Here is a 21,128-nt window from a genome sequence, read left to right on the forward strand (position 1 = left end):
TAGCTCTTCATTTCAAGCAACTGCTTCCCATCCAATGAAATGGCTATTTCCAGAGAGAAAACATATATTATAGAGCCAGTCAGGAGACTGAGATGGAATCTTGTTTACTGGAAGACTGATTGATATTCAGCAGTAATGTTATAGTACTCAAGGCCGGTCTTGGTCTTGAGGAGACTCGAGGAGATTTTTTGAAGGTCTTGTTCTTGTCTCGGTCTCCACTGCATTTGTATTCTGTCTTGTCTAGAGGACTAGGGATTTTATTGATCAAGACCACAACTGCGGTTCTTAAATTGTCTGGTTTATTTGTTGATTTATCAATTTGAATGGATGTAAAACGTCCTGCTTCAATGCAATCTATAACTTGTTTCTAATATCATTTCTTTTGATACTGTTGTGCCGGGTCAGAAATGAATGGGGAATTGTCAAAAATGTCATGAAAATTATTACATATACCAAAAAAAAATTCCAAGTACGATTGCAATAAAGTACTTAAATGAGACTTATGACATTTATATTTATATAAGGGAAGTACATTTTTATGAGACGCCACGTAGGATTTAAATCAAACTTCGCTTATCAATACATACATAAAACGCGTGCATATACACCTATAAATTACTCACATATACATGTATACTATTGGATGTTCAAAATATATGTATGAATATATATACACGTGCACACTAATATGAAATCCATACCAATACATATTATGTTAGTAATGAATGCATATACACTTGTGAATAACTTGCGTATACATATAAACTTGACGCATACATACACCTATAGACACTCGCTAATATATATAAACACGATCCATGCATATACACCCACAACAACACACACACATACATATAAACTCGCTACATGCAGACACACCTATACATACTCGCATATACATATAAACTTACACCTATAAACACTCGCACATACATATAAACTCGATGCGTGCATACACACCCATAAAACACTTGCGCAAACATACAAAATAAAATTCACAAGCGTATGCAATTCTGATGAGAAAGACGCATGCTTTAGTTGTGTATATATGTATATGAAAGTGATTTCATATGTGGATGTGCGTGAACTTTTCAGTGTAAATGGAAGGCATTTCAGTGTAAAAGGAAGCAGAGGCACTTCTGGCGGGACATTTGAAAATGCTTAACGTGGCTTAATGCATTAAAACAGTGTTTTTAAAAGACCAAACTCAATAAACACATTATTAATAAAGCATACGATGTATAGACAAGCAGATGAGTCCAGAATAAGAACGTAACGCGTTTAATTATGCGTAAAGCATTTTCCTCCCCATGAGTGTTTTATGTATGTATTGATAAGCGAAGTTTGATTTAAATCCTGCATGGCGCCTCATACATTTTAGAAGTTTTTGCTATTTCAGCAATGGTCCGCTCAGATGTGATGTATTCCAATCAAAATTTTAAGTGCAATGTAAAAACAGCGATGATGTTTGTCTAAAGTCATTCACCTGCAAAATCACCTGCTTTGTCTGTAAAATGGACAATTATGAATAAACCAGAGAGTACATGAAAAAGACAAGGCATCAAAATATAATACAGTTGAGTGTGATTAAGTCATTGGAGTTATTGAAAGACATCAATAATGACTATTTTGAAACGGGTTTCCCAAATGCTTGTTTTTCATAGAACAAATGTTTACGACAAACGCAAGACTGTTGACAGAAAGTCATGCATTTCTTTTTGAGAGTTTTACGAGAGTTGTGGGAGTTCTCTGCCATTGCGACATTTTCAGATCCGATTTGTTTCGACCTTCAGATTCACTCAACTTGCACAGTAAAGATACTGTATGTGACGGTCCGACCAGATGACACATATTCCATAAAAGCTACAAGTGCAACATAAAAATGCCAATTATATTTGTCTAACGTCATCTTTAGCACCTGCTCTTTCTGTAAAGTGGATAAACATAAAGAAGTCAAAAATAATTATTTATTCTGTTTAACACTGAAGCCTTAGACATATGTTCCTTCCAAAACTATTATATGTAATATCAGACTACACTTAAATAGGTACTACACTTAAATTTGAACTTACTTCACAACTGTTAAGAGTACGCTTTATATAGTGTGCATATGGGTAGTATGCATGAAATTCAGCTATACTACATCTGCCAAGTTAGTACTGTCAAGCGGCCTACCAACCTTAGTTGCATCGCTTCACTGCCATTCATAAATCCTCTCCCGTGGCCTCATGGGATTGGAAAGTGTCCACTGAATCCAGACTTCAGTATTCTGGAGAAAGTACTAGGTCACTCAGGAACTTTTCGCTTACTGGAACTACTTTTGCCTATTAGGACATCATACTCTTTTGGCGTATTGTTTTTTGCATGCTATATATTAGGGAATTTATTGATTTCGGATGCAGCGACTATGTTCAATAGTGGGTAAATGCTCGTTCTGAGACACAAAAGTAAACACGACATTTTCACGAAAAAGTTCCTTATGACTGCCACCTTGGGGCATATTGTGACAGGTATATGTACAGGAGACGTCTTAAACGTGGCTTAAATTGAATTAGCATTAAATATGCGATGTGGTTTGCATGACATGTAAATGCTAGAAAAAGCATAAGCTCTTTAGGGTTACTTTTGTTTTAAACTAAAACTACAGTAGAAGTAAAAATATTTAGCATATATAGCATCAATATAAACTAGTTTCCAAAAAAATCTAAAAAAAAAAGAAAGTATAATATCAAATATTTAAATTGGGAAAAAAATTAAAATGAGGTGGGTGGGCAAGAAGGTTTATTTCGTACTCTGCCATTGACTTGGTTGACATCAATTTACAAGAATATATGTAGGTATAACTGTTTATTTCTTGAGCTGAATGTTTTTAATATTAGATATTTCTACAGCAGTGCTATGCTAGACATAACTGTCTGCCAGCCGAGTGATGCCTGCCTATCTGCAACTAACGTCATTTAATTCATGCAGAGGCTATTTTCACTCTCTCGTCATCAGATAATGGCAATAAAGTCCCTTCCCCCATGGGCAAAGGTGAAATGTCCCGTGCTTTTAGCTTACTGACAATTGCTTATTGATTCAACATTTTAGCTACCCGTCTCTGTTTTAGCCCCCCCAATTCTATGCATTTCCCCATGACAAGAGGATTGCATGTCAAAGCACAATGAAATGGTAGAAGAAAGCGGCCGCTGTGTTGTCTCATCAGTGGTGCTAATGTTTACTCTCTTGCTTCTCTCCTTATCTGGCCGCTCCCTTCCCGAGCCCTGCCCTCCCTGCCCCCTCAGCATCTGGTTTCACGGGGAGTGGCTTTGCTGCTGGTCCCCTGCGCTCTATGTCTACGGTACTGCAGTATTAGTCGCTAATGACCTTCACTAAAAAAAATTCTATAGCAAAAAATTTCAGGAAGGAGCAGAGGCCTGGTGGATTTCTGAGTTTAAGTGCCGAATTGTAGCACCGAAGCCTCCTACCTGTGTGGTTAGTGTGTGGGTGATGATGGAGGATCCTGCAAATGTTGGTGCCTTTTTTTATTTTTTATTTTTTTTTTGGAAGACACGTTCTGTGTCTACAAAGCTGGAGAGCACCGATAAGGTCTGGGGGAAGAGTTTGGAGACAATAAATCTCCTACGATGTTAGACAAGGGTCACAGTGGGACAGCAATAAACAATTCATATCTGCTTTCATCTCTTTTGCTGTTGAGTGACAAGAAGGGATTCTCTGCTCGAACAAGGGGAGACATTTTAGACAATTGTTTTTGAGATATATTGGGTGCTTCCTTAAAATATGTCAGCCTGGAAATGACTACAACAGAATGGAGATTTATATTGGCTTTTAATTAAGTAGCTCAGGATTAATTTGCTATGAAGATTATGGATGCCATTATTAGTCATCGAACAACTGACTACTCAGTTTTTTTTTAGGTTTTTCCAGATTTTATATATCACACACACACACACACACACACACACACACATTGGGCTTACATGTTTTACGGGGCCTCTTCATTGGTGTAATGGTTTTTATATTGTACTATATAAACCATACATATCTCTCAGTAAGATTTCTCAAAAAGATGTTAAAAATAAATCTCACTAAGGCTAATCTCACTATGCTCACTAAGGCTGAATTTATTAAAAATATTAAAATAAAAAAATGCATTCCGTACTGCTATAGTTAGCGTGCTGACAGCATGCTGTTGCATTTGGCCATTGTGTTGCATCTCATGCTGTTTTTGGGGCGTTTCACAAGCTGGTGTGTCACCCTAAAATAGTTCCGTTTTTAAAAACACATCTTTCTATGAAATGCATTCTGCTATCTATTTTTGCACACGAGGAACAGATTCATGTCAAGGACATGTGAACCCATTACCAGCCTTTCATGGCTGATTATTTCGACATTACTCCATTTTATCCATAGCAACCTAAATGGCATAGTATTCACTTTATTAGTTCTTGCAGGAATGGTAGATGGGAACCGTGAGAAGGTGAAGGGCAGATCAAGTCAATCCATGCAGGGAGACACTTTCCTCAAAATCCACAAAGCACATGTCCTTTATGGTTCAAGTCAAGGTAGGTATAGGATATATGTCCTTCTCTGAAATTCAAATATAGGTATGTACTATTATATATAGTTATGCAAAGAACCTTGAAAGTCATGTTTTTCACATTATACATCGGCTTCTTGTCTTTTTAAAAAGAGCACCACTGTATGCTCAGGGATATGTCACATCTACTCACTGCCAGCCTTATGACAGATTCTCTGCAAAACTACAGCATAAGCAACCCAAGGTCATTATAGTCTATTTGGGTGCATGGCAAACGTCTGAGATTGGTTTTAAATAAGGGATATTATACAATCAGAGGGTCATTATCACAAAATAAACCCAGACGGGGTGATCAGGATCTGGGTTTGTACCACCCTGAGAGGGTTTGTTTTGCGATAATGACCGTCTGAATGTACATTACCCCGCTTGTTACACGGCTACTTAACAAAGAAATAAATACATGGACTTGAAATGTTTATTTGAGGTTAAATTATTTTAATTAGTCCTATACTTGCACAGGCCACAGAGAGAGAAAACACAAGCACAGCTGTGAGGAAACTACATACTTGCAATACTACATGACGGTTTTATTTTGGTGTTTTCAAAGACCTTGTAACTGTAACAATCACAATAAATCAAGATTGTGAGTGACCTCAAACACTTCTTCATAATGTCTAATGCATGAACTGTGTAGGCTCACCAATATGCAAAATTATTTACATAGCAAAGACTGAATAAAAAAGTAGCAAGTCTGTAAATGCATAAACTTCAGCAAGGCATCTTAAATTTTGGATCATATTTTATTTGACCTGTCCTTCTGTATAAGTTGACATCTGTCTAAATTGACTAGATTCTATCAATTAAAAGAGGTATTTGTGCTCTAAATCCCATATTTTTGCTTTGACATTTTGCTTTATCCTAACTATGCATAATTATATAGTTTAGCATTTTTTTTTTCCCTCTGCTGTCACCAAACCTGTCAGACAGCCCACCAGTTAAGAACCTCTTCAAAGCGGTATACAAGCTAAATAGGGGCAAAAGATACTAAGGAACACTTCAACCATCAGCATAAACTTTAATATGCATATGTTGAAAATAGGAACCTGCAGTGGTTTGGGTTGTAAGCTAAGAGTGAGTGCATTGTATGATGATCGGCATGTGCACCAGCCAACATATAAAAACAAGCACCAACATCATCTATCTATCACTGGAGAGAAGTGGCTAATTACGTGCTGATGTTTCAGCATATGAAGACAAAGTATGCATAGATATTGCTGTACATGAGTCATTTTGAATAGTACAGCCATGTCTAAAGACATTTCTTGAGTCGAGCCCACACTGCTAACCAGTTGATTTGACCTAGTTGCATATGAACCCATTGTGCTAATGTTTTGACCGCTTTCTCGACCTGTGTTTTAACACTTATGTTTATGCATTTGCAAATGCTTTTATCTAAAGCAAGTCACATTCCAGGCAAGGTACATTTTATCACTTCATGCATTCACTGGGAATTGAATCCTTGACCTCGGGACTGCTAGTCTCATGCGCTTTACTGTTTGAGCTACAGGATACAACAACTTTTTGTTAAATGAATATATCTTCTAAAAGCAAATTTTGATCTACACTAGAATATAGATGACTTTAAAGCCTTTAAATTTACTTCATGAGCCAAAAAGTTGTTTCTGGTAGCCATTGTCTTCCATAGCAAGGAAAAAAAAACACTATGGAAGTCAATGGATACCAGTAACTGTTTGGTTGCCCACATTCTTTAAAATATCATCTTTTGTGTTCAACAGAAGGTTTGGAACAACATGAGGGTGAGTTGATGACACAATTTTCATTTTAGGATGAACTGTCCCTTTAAAGCAGCAGATCTTTTATTGTGATCTCATAGGGCTTATAAAATGAAAAACAAACAAAAAAAAAAACATGCAAGGAAACGTGTAGAAACATTGGCGTTGATTATCAATAAACACAAACTGATTAATGTATAGTTATGAAGTTTGAAGCTGGTCCTACTGGTTAACCAGCATAGCCATGTCATTTTTATTTAATACATTAAAAATTATTATTTAATCTTAATTATACTGGTCTTTCCACCAAACTTTCATTTTGGTGGAAAGATTTCCAACAAGAATCTCACTGTCAACCAGTTACAAAAAAGACAAGCATGCAGTGGGAAAAACGAGTAAACAAGCATCCAAAACGCAACACAAACCGGTAGAAATACATTTTCACTAACTGTGTCTGTGCATTTTGTAGGACTTTTATTACTATGATTTCTGAATGAGAGAAATCTCAGTGGCACCCTGTTGCCCTATTTCACCAGGAACCTCAGGAGGTAGTTAGATCAGGTAATTGACTCACCTACATAGAAAGTCTGAGATGAACAACTTACATTTATGCATTTGCCAGATGCTTTTATTCAAAGTGACTTGCATTACATTCAGCATACATTCCCTTCTCGGGGAACAAACCCACGATTTGACCGTTTGAGCTACAGTAGCATAGAGTATATGAATCCAGATCCTACCCTGATATTTATCTTTAAATTATTCAGGGCCTCACTTTTATGCTGTCAAGCTGAGCCTTGAGCTGATTCTGCAAGACTGGGTGTAACACATGAGATTTAGGGACCCTGAATTTATATCCCACCTGGTGTACAATTAGCAAAAATGAAATAAATATAGAGAAATATGTGTTTTCTGACTTGCTGGTGTTAATGGTATATTATGCCAACCAGCTGTACCATAACCAGACAGGAAGCCATTTTGTTTTAGCCGTTTTATTGGCGGTGTTAAGGACTGGTGGGTGGTGTGCAGCAGAGAGGACGTGACATTGTCCCAGCAATAAAACTGTCCTCACAATACACTGCAGGCGTAGTCGTACCCACGCAGCGATTGGAATACAAACACACATACAACACGATTTAGCCATTTATGCATTTAGCTGTACATGCATGCACTGCTTTAATACGTCACCAAGTATCTGAAAATTACTCTAGTGCCGATACTGCCTTTTAATAAATAATATTAAAGCTTCAGCAATGAAGCTATTGTATTCAGCAAATCCTTCAAACTCCTAAAAATGCTGTGAGGTTCTTCTTGAATATGTGGTATAAAACACTGCTACAGTTAATTGAAAAAAAAAAAACTTTTTAGATGTGCATGAAATAGGCCTCTTGCCTTTTTTTTTTTTAAGTAGTAATAATAAATAAGCATCAAATCAGCATATTAGAATGATTTCTGAAGGATCATGTGACACTGAAGACTGGAGTAATGCTCAAAATTCAGCTTTGAATCACAGGAATAAATTGCATTTTAAAATGTAAATGTCTAAATATTTGATATAGCTAATGATATTATCACATTGATCATTTCATGAAATTCTAACTTAAATATGGCTAAAAATAATTACTGGATTACATTTTGCATCATGTCATGTTCTTAAAAATGTGGTTTCAAATGTGGCTATAGGTCATTGATAATAATAAGAATAATAGACGTGCATGAAATATGCATCTTGTAATTGTTTTGTATTTATTTTTTAAAAATTCTGAGAGATAAATTTCCCACATTCATACGTTTCAAGAATGCACTGAATTGCTCAAGTGGTGCTTTCCTTGGAATGAATGTGTGTCAGTTTCAGTTTTTTCATTCTTTGATTTATTTACCCACACTGCGATTGGAAAAAAAGCCCTTGGCAGGGATGAAGCAATAGTGAGTATACTTAGGATGCGAAAGCGAGCGTGTACGAGTGTGCGGCAGGGAGAATCAAGAGGAATAAGTGTGCAGCTGTAGGGGGAGGGTCAGGAAAGTGCAATCAGAGGGGGATGGGGAGAGAGACAGACCTCCACAGGGAAAGAGGGAGCGCTGGGGGAGGGGAGGCCGGAATGATGCCAAATAAGTTGTCACCGGAAAAGGACGTTTAAAAAAAAGGATCCCCATCCAAGCAGGTGACCAGGACCTTCGCCAGTAGATACAACCGGCTCTCGGAAACACGCATCTGAATCTGTGTCGGGTTTTCTCAGGATAATGCGGTGTAAAATCAAATGTGGGGGTAATGCAGAAATGTCACAATCTTGCTTCCCTGCCGTTGGCCCATCTGCGCTGAGGATGGCCACTGGCCACAGGCATCAGAAGTCCTTACAGCATTAGACAGTAACCTCCTTTAGCCTCATAATACTGCATTAGTTTCTGTTGACAAACATGAGGAGAAGTGGTGGAAAATCTGATTATATTTCCAAAGTGGAAGTAAATCGCATTCCCGCTTTAACCCGTGGATTCTTTCGATATACAATGCCACATTCTGGGATAGAAAATATGAGGCACTGTATTCAGTCTTGCATCATGTCTAGCAACACCAAATGATGTGCGTTCCATCGTGAAACTGAGAGAGAACTGCAGAAAATCCAAAAAAAGGGGAAAAATATTATTAAGAGGTGACAAGATTGAGTTTTGCTTTTGAATGGTGTGCTATGCAACCAAAATTGTTCCTATCAAAGTTAAAGTACTTGCAAAGCATAGTTTAATATTTAATCACATTAAATTGATCATTTTATTAAATTCTGCCTTAATTATGGCTAAAAATAAACATTGCATTAAATTTTGCATCATGTCTAGCAACACCAGTTGATGTGCATTTGTCCCTTTTAATTTAATGAAAAAATTGTGGCTGTAAAAACAAAAAAACAGGCAATAACTGTGTATAATAGATGAGGAAGATGCAGTATAGTGTGTGTTTTGTGTTGTCTTTTAGTGGTGCATGACATTCTCTCCTTTCCACCCAAGGGACGGGGTTATCCCCAGTTCAGTTGTGCTATAAACCGAGGCTAATAACAAGAAACTAAATAGACAGATGATGAGTCCTTTGTCAAAGAACTGAAAGCACATATAGTTGGGCAAAAAAGTATTTAGTCAGCCACCAATTGTGCAAGTTCTCCCACTTAAAAAGATGAGAGAGGCCTGTAATTTTCATCATAGGTACACTTCAACTATGAGAGACAGAATGGGGGGAAAGAATCCAGGAAATCACATTGTAGGATTTTTAAAGAATTTATTTGCAAATTATGGTGGAAAATAAGTATTTTAATTTAAACATTTGAATGGAAAAATGATGACATTAGAATTGGAACCAATCAGAAGATGTTTGATATTTGATGTTGTTTGTGTTTTAAAGAACACAAGACATGAGACTAAGATCCAGAATGTAAAGAATATTAAGACATGACAATATTATGATTACCATGATTGTTGCAGTTGAATCCTGTCATGCAACAAATATTATTTTTAGCAAAGTGATGGTTCTTCTAAAAAATGGCTGTTTTTTTTTTTTTTTGTTCACTTGCATTAAATTGATAGTTTTATCAAATGCCATTCTTAATTATGGCAATGCAGTATCTAATACATTTCATATAATCATATATTTTTGAATACTTGACTGAAAAATAAAAGCTTGCATGCCACAAAAGCTGTTTCCAAAGGCAGTAAAACATGTCAACACATGGTAAACTATTAATAATGTCCTTGCCCATTTATTAGAGCTTTAATAAGGAAACAAAAATATTTTTGATATTAACATTCATGTAATGTTAATAGGATCGTGAATTCTGCCCGCAGCTCCGAAGAAGCTCAGGCACTTCTGAGAAACATACAGAAACACGTCATGTTTGTGGGGCGATTGGGACTGACACCTCGACCCCTTACTAGCGCTGATAAAACCGCTTCCTGTATCCCATTGGAATAGCTACTGTCTTTTCACATTAGTCAATAATGACTCGGGTATGAAAAAAACTATCTGGTTCAAATGACAGCAAGCCACTGGAGAATGAACAACAAACTTGCTGACTCATTCACAGTCTGCAGTCAATTTAAAGCATAAATCCACCCTGTAACTCTTAAATCATGGCAATTCTTGCCGATCTATTGAAATTACCCATCAGGGCGGTATTTTGTGGGCATGACTAAAAGGTATTAAATCAACGCTGGTCAGAAAGGGAAAAGTGTGATTCAGTCTTAATGAAATCTAAAGCCAACCTGACCTCAGTCTCACTTGCTTGATGTTGATTCTTGACTTTGCATGCCATAATGATCCTGTTATCTTATGAAATTTCCATTACGTGGTGTGAATAATGTACCACAGATGGTACATATATTATCATGTATGATGCACAGCAGATGTCATTGCACATGTATCATGGGGAAATCAGTACTCTAACAATGTCTAAGCAAAATGTGAGTGAAAATACAGTTCAGCAGAATTGGTCATATGAACACAAGTGAAGTGAATTAGTGAAGGTCTTTGTGTGTGTTAATGATGTTGGAGGAAATATTTCAAAAATGCCTTGTCATTCTTTTAAAGCCAAAAAAGTGAAGGAAAATGGATCAATAAAAGAACCGATCAATACTAATGATGTTATTGACAGGACCTCCCCCTTCAAATTCTTTAGTGATTACCAAGACTGTTAATGGAGGAGCGAACAAACGCACCAACAAAAAACATCCAATTACTCCAGTGGTCACCCACCCATATGTTAAGACCGATTAAATCCAGAAATTAAACGTCAAAATCATTTTTCTCATCGTAATGTCGTTTCAGTCCTATATGACTGACTGACTTCCGCAGAACACAATATAAATAGTGAAGAATGTGCTCTTCTCTCTGAATCCATATAGCAGCTTAGTGTGAGGAACAGACTGAAATTTAGGTCAAGATTTGGAGTAATGGTTTTTATTATACATTTATGATGCTTTTGCATGCTTTTTAAGTTTTAAAAGCACTAGTCCACATTAATTATAACAGCATGGCAAAGAGTAACCAGCACATCAGTACAAAAATGACTTTTTTTATAAAGAAGTCATATTGGTTTGGAAAGATTAATGGTGAGTAAATTATGACAGATCAGATTTTTCATTTTTGGATAAACAATTTCTTGGATGCAAGTAGGGCTGGGCGATATATCGAACGCGATGATCATGCACATCTTGTCAGTAAAGCCGCTTCTGTCTTTCAAATGGAGCAGCATTTAATACACCGAGCTGTAGATCACTGACAAGCTATGCAATATCGCGTTCATTATCGCAGGTGAATCGCGTTCGATAATGAGCATGATATTGTGTAGCTTGTCAGTGAACGGCTCTGTGTATTAAATGCCGCTCCATTTGAAAGCAGGTGATGGAGTTTTAGCGCTAATCACGGGACCGGCTTTACTGACAAGATGCGCATGACAATCACATGCGATATATCGCCCAGCCCTAGATGCAAGTATGTGTCCCAACACTTATTTTGAGTAACTAAAGAGGAGCGTGACTCTTATGCATCTCAAATTTTAATACTGAAATACCTTGACTGTGTTTCCTGCACTGCATGGCTAAAAGTAATTGTTTTAGCTGGATTGTAGGTTTTCAGTCTGAATTGTATGGAAGCCACTGTTTCTGCCACTGAATAAAAAAAAATATTTTATTTTATTGCGACTTTTTATCTCACAATTCTGACTTTTTTCACAGAATTGCGTGATATAAAGTCAGAATTGTGATTTATAAAGTCACAATTGCAAGATTAAAAACTCGCAATTCTGACTTTTTTTTCAGAATTGTGAGAAACTCACAATTGCATGTTATAAATTACTATATAAACAATTCTGAGAAAAAGAGTCAGAATTGTGAGTTCATATATCACAGTTCTGACTTTATTCTGACTAGAATTGCATGAAATAAACTCCTAATTGCAAGACCTAGTCGCAATTTTAATAAATGTCAGAATTACGAGTTTGTATCACGCAATTATGAGAAAAAAAAGTCAGAATTGTGAGATAAAAAGTCGCAATATCCTTTTTTTATTTTTTATTCAGTGGCGGAAACGGGCTTCCATACAATTGAATGTGATAAGAGAGAGAAAGAGATACGAGTGCGCTAGATAGACAATAAGCTTTTTATTGCATTGTCCTCACAAAAAATTTTTTTTTGACTCCTTGATCGTGGTCTGAATTGGTCAACAAAAATAAAAAAATCTGAAACTCATCAGTTTGAATCAGCCTAACGAGTCTCCCAACGAATCAACGAAACTTCTGAGCATGTTTTATATATATTTGAAGACAACTGGACTTGTAAAAACTGTAAATGCTTAAATGTAAAAATATCAGTAGTCCATATATAAATGCTAAAAACTTAAATGTTAGTTGTTACACATCTACATTATTATCTAGGTGCGTGGTTAATAAATTAATGCACTCTAATGTAATGCTAAACTTATACGCGTATACTTGAATTAAAATTTAAAACATTTAAATCAAGGAGTGCCTTGATACAATATATATACTTTGTATTTTTTAAAAACAGTTTTAGAGTAACTGTGACGTATTAGCCAGCAAACATGCTAGCAGATCTAGTCATATCTTGTGGAAGACTGACTTGTTCAAGCCTTGTCTCAGATTGTTCATGCAGGAATAAAGTGCCACTAAAAAAACTGAGGAAACCGCTTTATATGTGTATGCTAAAAGAAGTATTAGCAGCAGATTAGAAACTCTGATTCACTTCAATATGAAAAGATCCTATAGCTACAGTATGCAGCCATGGATACACTTCTGCTAAATCTAGTTTTAGTTTGTGAAGAATTCTCTGACAGAGTCCTTCTAGATATTTAACCATTCCAACTGACACAGTCGCTTTTTGCCAGAATCATCCATCCTCAGTTTCCACAGTTATAAATCACTAATAAATTCATAAAAACTGTGAAAAAAATTCTGCCTTCAGTTTAACCTTTGAAAATCCTTACTACACCACCTTCTGCTGAGCTTTATAAAAGCAAAAAGAGCCAACCAACTCCGTTTAGGCTCCCAGCCCAAGTGTCAGTGCTCAAAATTCATTTTATACTGTTAGAAAGCAGTTTTACCCAATTCCTGCGTGTCAGCATATCTACCCAGGGTTCGTTTAGTGCAAAAACCCCACAACTGAATCGTTAAGCCTTCATCTATCTCCTAACAAAATGTCTTTATGATGCATCTCATTTATCCTCCATCTGCTACAGTACCTGTGGCCACCTCTTCTTATTGCTTTCTCTACTCTTTATGTCCTCTTCCAATTCCCCCTATCAGATATTTGGGAAAATTCCACTTAATTCCCTCTGTAACACTAATGCAGTTTCATTGGCCGCCACTGTACCTGCAGCGCTTCATTCTTCCAGTTTGGACACAGCCACCGCTTCCCTTCCATCTGTGACCTATCGTGACCTATCTGTTGCATCTGTTGTTGGGCAGCGGCCAACTTCACATATGTAGCCGTATATTCCCCTCTCCCTCTCTCTGCCAATTATTATCTACCTGTTCCTGCCCCGTCGGCTGACAAGACACCTACTGAGTTCACTTTCCCCATGAGCTCAGCTCTTGCTGCAGTCAGCTGTAGCGTTGCTTGCTGCTTATCATTCTGATACTTTCTCTGTGTGTCGCGTCGGCTACCGGGGTTCCCTGCTTCTATCCCATCTGTCCAGAGAATTAATCCCCCACACGCTCAAAAAAACCCTATTTTGAGTATCTAACAGGTTTACAACCGATCAACTGGAAGAAGTCACAAATCAGCCGTTTTGATGCATTATATTAGGCCGAAGTGATCTAGACATATTTTTGGCATTCAAATGCGTTTCTTATGGCGCTTTTCCACTGCGTGGTATGACTCGGCTCGGCTCGGTTTAGAAGGGCATGGCACGGCTCGGTTTGCGTTTCCACTGCAGTTTAGTACTGCTTTTAGAGTATTATTCACGTGTCGTTATAGTTGCTCCACCTCTACTGCCATGACTCCTGAAAAACTTTTTAATTCTGCGTCGCTCCATCAAGCTCTCGCTGGATCCGCTCCTCAGCTATCAAAGAGAGGGACGTCTGTACTTCCTCAACAGACAGCGAAACAGCCATTTTTGGTTGTTAAAAAAGGTGGCTTCGCTGGCTGTGCTGACTGATTTAAATCTAGCGGGTCTGTTGTGTCTTGTGCCGCAAGTTCAATGAAGCAGGCAGAGACTATACTCTCTGGCCAATCAGTGATCAGCAGAGTTTACACGTCACGTTTTGGTAACGGTACGGCTCGCTTAGAACCACGGCCGAGGTGGTACTAAAAAAAAGTACCAGGTACTGTACCCAGTGGAAAACCCCCCAAAAGTGTGCCATACTGAACTGTACCGTGCCGTACTATGCAGTGGAAAAGCACCATTACGTGCTTTGTTTCCGTCACTCAAAAAACCTTTTAAGTTCATTATTTTATTATGCTTCCTCTAGTCTATGGTGAACCCTGGTATGTGACACATTCACTTGTCCATTCCAATGAAATCACTAAATGATAATTTGCAACCAAATATGCTCTTTTATATAAATCTACTGATATGCATTAGTTATTTTTGCTTGGCCGTATAAACAAATGCTAACATTGATCATTACTTTAATTTAATTTTTTTAGGAGCAAATATATGTTCTCCAAGAACTGTGAATAAAGTTACAGATCAAAATGTGTGGTTTAGAGTTCATAACCTGTCTATGGTCATACTTGCAGCTGAATTATATTCTGTGGGCTCTATTAGCACTTGTTTAGTATCAATTATCACAATGTGTCTGACTGGGCAAGATTCGGTATGTGATGCCACATAATCTTTGCCTTCCTGGCGCTTCTGAGTAAATTAGGTTGCCAACTTTCAGTAAGACTACACCTGTGGTTTATTACTATCACAAAATATTATCTGGACATCATGTTAGATGCAAAACATATTAAAATAAAGAAACTCATTCTTTATGCCATCTTCTCTAGAAATACTGTGAAATTCAACACTCGACAACAGTCAGTGGTTCCAACACATATTAACTAGGGTCCTAATTTATTTGCATACATTTTTCATGTTGTTTTGCTTGCTTGTTCGTTTGTTTATTCATTTTGATGCAATCAACGTCAAACAAACGTGCTGTTTTTTCTCACTCATGACATGTATATTTCAGTTAGCTGGCTAATGAATGTGGAAAACCATGTCCAACATTCAAATGATTTGAGAAAAGTTCATCAGTACAGTCATACTGAGTATATTCAGTATTCTCGAATATTTCAACATGGAGCTTAAACTAACAAGCTGGCATATCTTGGCAGAATTAGGAGTCTGCAAACTTATTTTTAAAGGGATAGCTCACTCAAAAATTAGAATTCTGTCATTTACTTGCGACTTTTTTTTTTTCTCTGGAACATTAAAGATATTGTGCAGAAACATCTCAGTATTTCTTAACCAAACAATAGAAGTCAATGGTCACCAAAACTGTTTTGTCAGTTCTTCAAAATATCATCTTTTGAGTTCAACAGAAGAAAGAAAGTCACATAGGTTTGGAATGAGTAAATGATGATCCCTTTAACATACCTAATTCTGAAGGCACAACAAAAGTTGTTTCACAATAATGCACAATTCACTGCCAATATCATTTACATTAGGAGTCTTAAACATGACTTTCCCGCTGAAGCCTGTTAGCTGAGAGGCAGAGAAAGGCAGAGAGACACAGACATTCAACCTTGCCTCTCTCAAGGACATCACAGGGCACAGTGAAGCACAGCAATACATTGTGCATGTTTAGTATCAGGATCTGGAATCGTTTTGTTACACTATAATAATATATTATTATAATATATAATTATTACATGCATGCTTGCTCTGTCACACTAACGCTGACATGAACCATATCTGCTTTTCAAAAGACAGTCAACACATCACTCATGAAATGACTTAGAAATTATATAGTTTTAGTCACACTATTATTGTATCTCAAACATATATTGGGTAAGACCGAGGCTAGTCGTCACCCGTTCTACTTTGGTGAATATTTCTTAGGGTAGATTTATTTTCTCAAGTCAATTTCAGTATAGACTCCTGATGCTTTAAAGTCTTGGCTTCAAAAAAATATATCGAACATTTCCTCTGCCAAGAAAAAGGTTCAATGAAGACACATTGACCTTTTGTGATAGAGCAGGCGTCTTGTCATACTATAAGGGGTAAGTTGTCACAATATAACCTGACATTATAGCCTATTATAGTTTTTGGTAATACTTAAAGAGTATAAGAATTACAAAATGCAAAACAATGAATGAAACATCATAAATGTAAAAGGTGTAAAATTATTTTGACCAACAAATAGCCTATAGTGTAAAATAAACTCTCTCTCTCCCTCTCTCTCTCTCTCTCTCTCTCTCTCTATCTAATATATATATATATATATATATATATATATATATATATATATATATATATATTTATTATTATTATTATTTTTTCATCTAGGTGTTTGAAACCAAAGTACAAATTTGTTTAATTGAACTTTGGACTTGAAACTTTATAGGTATTGAGATAAAGCTCTTCTTCTGCGTGACAACTAGCCCCGGTCTCCACAGACCTATTATCCGAATGATCTGCCATTGATATTCTGGTCCATTTTCTGCAGGTTCCTTCTGGCTGTTGCCAGCGCAATCGTAATAAATGAAGTGTGCTAATTATCAGAACGAGGCTGCTATGTGGTCTTCTTCATCAGAGTCAGACTTTATAATGTGAAATATTGGAAATATTGCCACTGTTGGAACATAATGCATCCCCACCCGGCTTTCGTGAGAAATAGCCTACTTCAGTCTGCAATTATCCCATTCAATCACACTCATTCATTTAATGTCAGATCTCTCCCCTATACAAATGAAACCTAATATTGAAAGGGGCAAGGTCAATGAATTCCGTCTGATCTATCCTTGCTCGTCTCCGTTATGCATAGACACGCTCGCCCTGCGCACGCCCACAGTCCAAGTAACCCGTACACTTCCCTCACCGCGCGACCAATACGTCACAGTGATGTTGACGATTACATCAAATGTGATTATTGCCCAATCATGTCGCATCAGATCCGCGTTGAGCCATTAACACCTTTAGAAGCAAGACTAATGATATATATGTTTAAAAGCACTGTGGCAGCAGCGTACAGTGAATGCGCGCATCACGTATAATTGCAAATTCTCTAAATCCAATTATCTGTAGATTACGTTTCTACGTAGCGTCTGATAAGCAAAGGCTGATATCAGATGCTCTGGGTCTCCGGGGGAATAAGGGAAGTCTTGGGCTGATTCCGGTCTGAATGACTTTTAGGATGAAGCGGATGAAGACGCGCGTCTTTGGGTTGGGTTGTGAAGCTGCTGATACATATAGGCCAATATATATTTCTATAATCATGGTAATGTACATATCTCTCTTACATCCCCCACCTCCCTCCACAAAGCCCCCCCCCCCCCCCCGCTCCCAAGAGCGCACCACACGCGCATACACTGATGAGTGCAGTGCACTGGGTTCAGGCGTTTCCTTTACGATATTTCATTGATCTCCGGCGACGGAAAATTCGTGGAGGCTGGGCGACGCATTAAAGCCTCAAGGCCCACCTTCGATATTAATGATAAAAATAAGCAATTAAGTCGCTAGGAATACTTTGGCAGCCATGTTGTATTCGTTTGCATGCAACAATATTACACCCTTTCATATTTAACATCGCGGCTAAGAACGGAACAAAGCGTGCTGCAATAATCCAAACGCGTCCGATGAAGATGTACATGCTTCCAGAATGGAGCTTTAGTGGAGACGCTCAAAATTCCCCGGTGCAAAATCTATTAGAGTTAATAGGGTGCTGAACAGGGCACTGGGAAATGTTATTTTCGTTTAACAAAAAAATCGGTGTTAATAATTAAGGACGCGGTGATCATAGAATTAGATATAGGGATGGTGCGTATCAGTGTAAGGATGCTGGCTAACTATCCGCAGCCGTCTATACCCTAGATCACACACTCCTGGGCGACATGTATCAAAGGTAGTCTGTTTGCGTGCATGCTAATGTAGGGGGGCTCATTTCGCGAATTACCCCATATAAAACCCGATTTGATCGATAAATCGATCCATAGCACATGGAACGGCGCGCGCATGTGAGCCGCTATTAAAAACAGCAATATAAGCGCGATGTGGCAGACGGTTACATTTGTGATTGCGTGAGGAAAAAACATCGGAAAATGTATGAAAACCGTACTATGCCCATAAATGCTCAGCCGTGAGCGAGCAGCAGTGAGATGTCAGCTGCTGACGCCCGGTTGCGGTGAGGAGACGGAGGAGATGGGAGGAGATGAAGGATAAAGCATCAGAAATACAGACTTACACTTCGTAGTTCCTGCGTGCGATCCTTCATTTTTCCCCGCCGTGCTGGCCAAAAATATCTCTTGAGATGTCCGCTGCGTTCGTGGATTTATGATTAGCGAATGTCTGGCTCCTGTGTAATTTCCCACAGATTTAGGTGGTTTCAGGGGAAAAAAAGGGCGCCCTGTTCTTCCCCCTCTGCACTATTTCAAGCCTTTTCCCTGTTCCTGCTTCTGTGATGGTGTGTCCTCCGTGGCGGTGCAGTGATGCCCCGCAGCGCGCTCTGACTCCAGCACACGAATGCGATTCCGAACGCGGTACTGATGCTGCAAAAAAAAAAAAAAAAAAAAAAAAGAGGGGGAGGGGAGCGATGCAGAGGGCTGGAGCGCTTCTGCGCATGCGCCGCCGTCTCACTTTACCTGCCGCCCCTCCCCCATTCCTTTCGCTTGCTGTACTGCGCGTCTCCGCAGCGCGTAACAGCCCCACGTTCCCCATGATAACTAGGGAACTGTAGTTTGTTTTAGGGGCCTCTTTTAGGCCCTACGAAATGATCGATGCGGATCTGTTTAATTCTAATAGAAGGAAATAAGTGGTAGGTTGCACTGAAAAACATAAGGTCTCAAGACATTACAGACTAAACCTTTCAAATCTTTTTTTTTTTTTTTTTTTCATTAGAGGTGTGATGTAGGCTACATGAATTTACCTCAGATCCCAAATGTCTATTTTAATATAAATTTTAATTTTCTCTATAGATGTTTATTTTTATTTATTTATTTTACTTTGAAGATTATATGCATCTTCATGCCAAATGAATAAATCAGTTAAAAATAAAAACTTGATATTTAGAATTTTCTTATGTGATTTCTTTCATAAAGATGAATTCAGACAGCATCAGTATTAGTAATATTAATATAAATGTTTTAAATGTTAAAAATAATGAAGACCACAAGATAAAAGACAAGGAACATGCAATTTTGATTTCATGCTGACTTTAAAGCATGCAACATATGTGTTTGAATGTTCAAAGCTTACAGATAGACTAGTTTAACTGTTTAGGTCCCGGTTGAGCAGGAATATAGCATTGGCGGTGTAGTTATCTCTTGGTCTTGGTTTGAACTACTTAAATATCTCCCAGAGGGAAGCTTCTGGAGCAAATGATCTGAGTAGGAGGGATCTTCAATGCATCTTTGTGCCCTAGTTCCCTGTCCTGACCCCGCAGAGCTCAGAAATGTAAACAGGGGTAACTGATTTAAAGGATATATGGTCAAGAATAAAACACTTTTTGTAATCCCATTATCAAATGGCTCCAACTCAAAGACATCCTGATCTAAGAGGAAGATATACAAAACAGTTTTGTCCATGTGCAGTTAAGTTACATTTTACATGTTTTTTTCATATATTTTCAAATGCTTCTGTAAAAAGAGATTCATGCAGCATACAAAATATCGTTAAATTCAGTTGCACAGTGGCAGGTTTAATATGTTCATCAGTCATCTGTGCTCATTCAGTTGGTGGTTCAACATTAGCACATAATTGACCACAAGGCTTTTAATTTATAAATCCCATTAAACACCAATACACGTGCATAGTAGTTGTCATTTCAGACTCTTTTTTTGAATAAGGTCTTTAACAGCAGTAATTATCACAAACCAGCTTTTGGGAGGTTTGGGCCTAAATTATTGAACTGAACACAGCGGAAGGCCTTCAGGAGATACTCCTTTGTAACGCTTGGGTTTTCTACAGGGGGCGCTGTTTGGCTCAGAAATTTTTGGCTTGCCAGAAATATTGATCTATTTAATCTGTAACAAATCTATATCAAAGTATGTCAGTCTGTGTAATGTATTAAATCCATAGACATAAAGAATTGTTACATTTAGTTTACTTAGTACACTTAACCACCAGGTGACAGGTACCGCTCTCTACATGCTGTTCGTTTTTACTGACATGCCTTGAAAGTGACTCATTTTAATTCAAACTATCAATGAATACCTAATCTAATCAAGTGTTTTTAATTTTTCCAAAAAACATGATTCCTCAGAAGCTGTTTTATCTTTTCCCTGCTATTTTTGTGACAGTTTCATTGTTATTATTGTTCACATTTACATTTATTCATTTAGCTGACGCTTTTATCCAAAGTGACTTACAATTGCTATATGTCAGAGGTCGCACGCCTCTGGAGCAACTAGGGGGTTAAGTGTCTTGCTCAGGGACACATTGGTGTCTCACAAGTGGATTCGAACCCGGGGTCTCTCACACCAAAGGCATGTGTCTTATCCACTGCGCCATCTGTTCACAAATCTAAGACCTCATTTTACCCACTATAGTGAATTAAATAAGCAGCCACCAACCTAAAGCTTGACTGAAGTACTAGACACAACAATATAAATAATGTTTTTCAAGAAATTTTTTATTGCATCTTAAAAGCATTCTT

General features: G+C 37.7%; 1 protein-coding gene across 1 annotated transcript in view; it reads right to left on the minus strand.

The window, feature by feature from the left end:
* Positions 1-19,104, minus strand: part of LOC306885392 (syntaxin-1B) — a 37,322-nt gene extending 18,218 nt beyond the window's left edge. The window contains exon 1 of the mRNA XM_079441862.1: positions 18,720-19,104. Coding sequence (XP_079297988.1) covers positions 18,720-18,749 — 30 coding nt within the window. The 5' untranslated portion in view covers positions 18,750-19,104. The remainder of the gene's footprint in view (positions 1-18,719) is intronic.
* Between the last annotated feature and the right edge of the window lie 2,024 nt (positions 19,105-21,128).

This window comes from Barbus barbus (assembly GCF_936440315.1).
Source record: "Barbus barbus genome assembly, chromosome: 19".
NCBI lineage: Eukaryota > Metazoa > Chordata > Actinopteri > Cypriniformes > Cyprinidae > Barbus > Barbus barbus.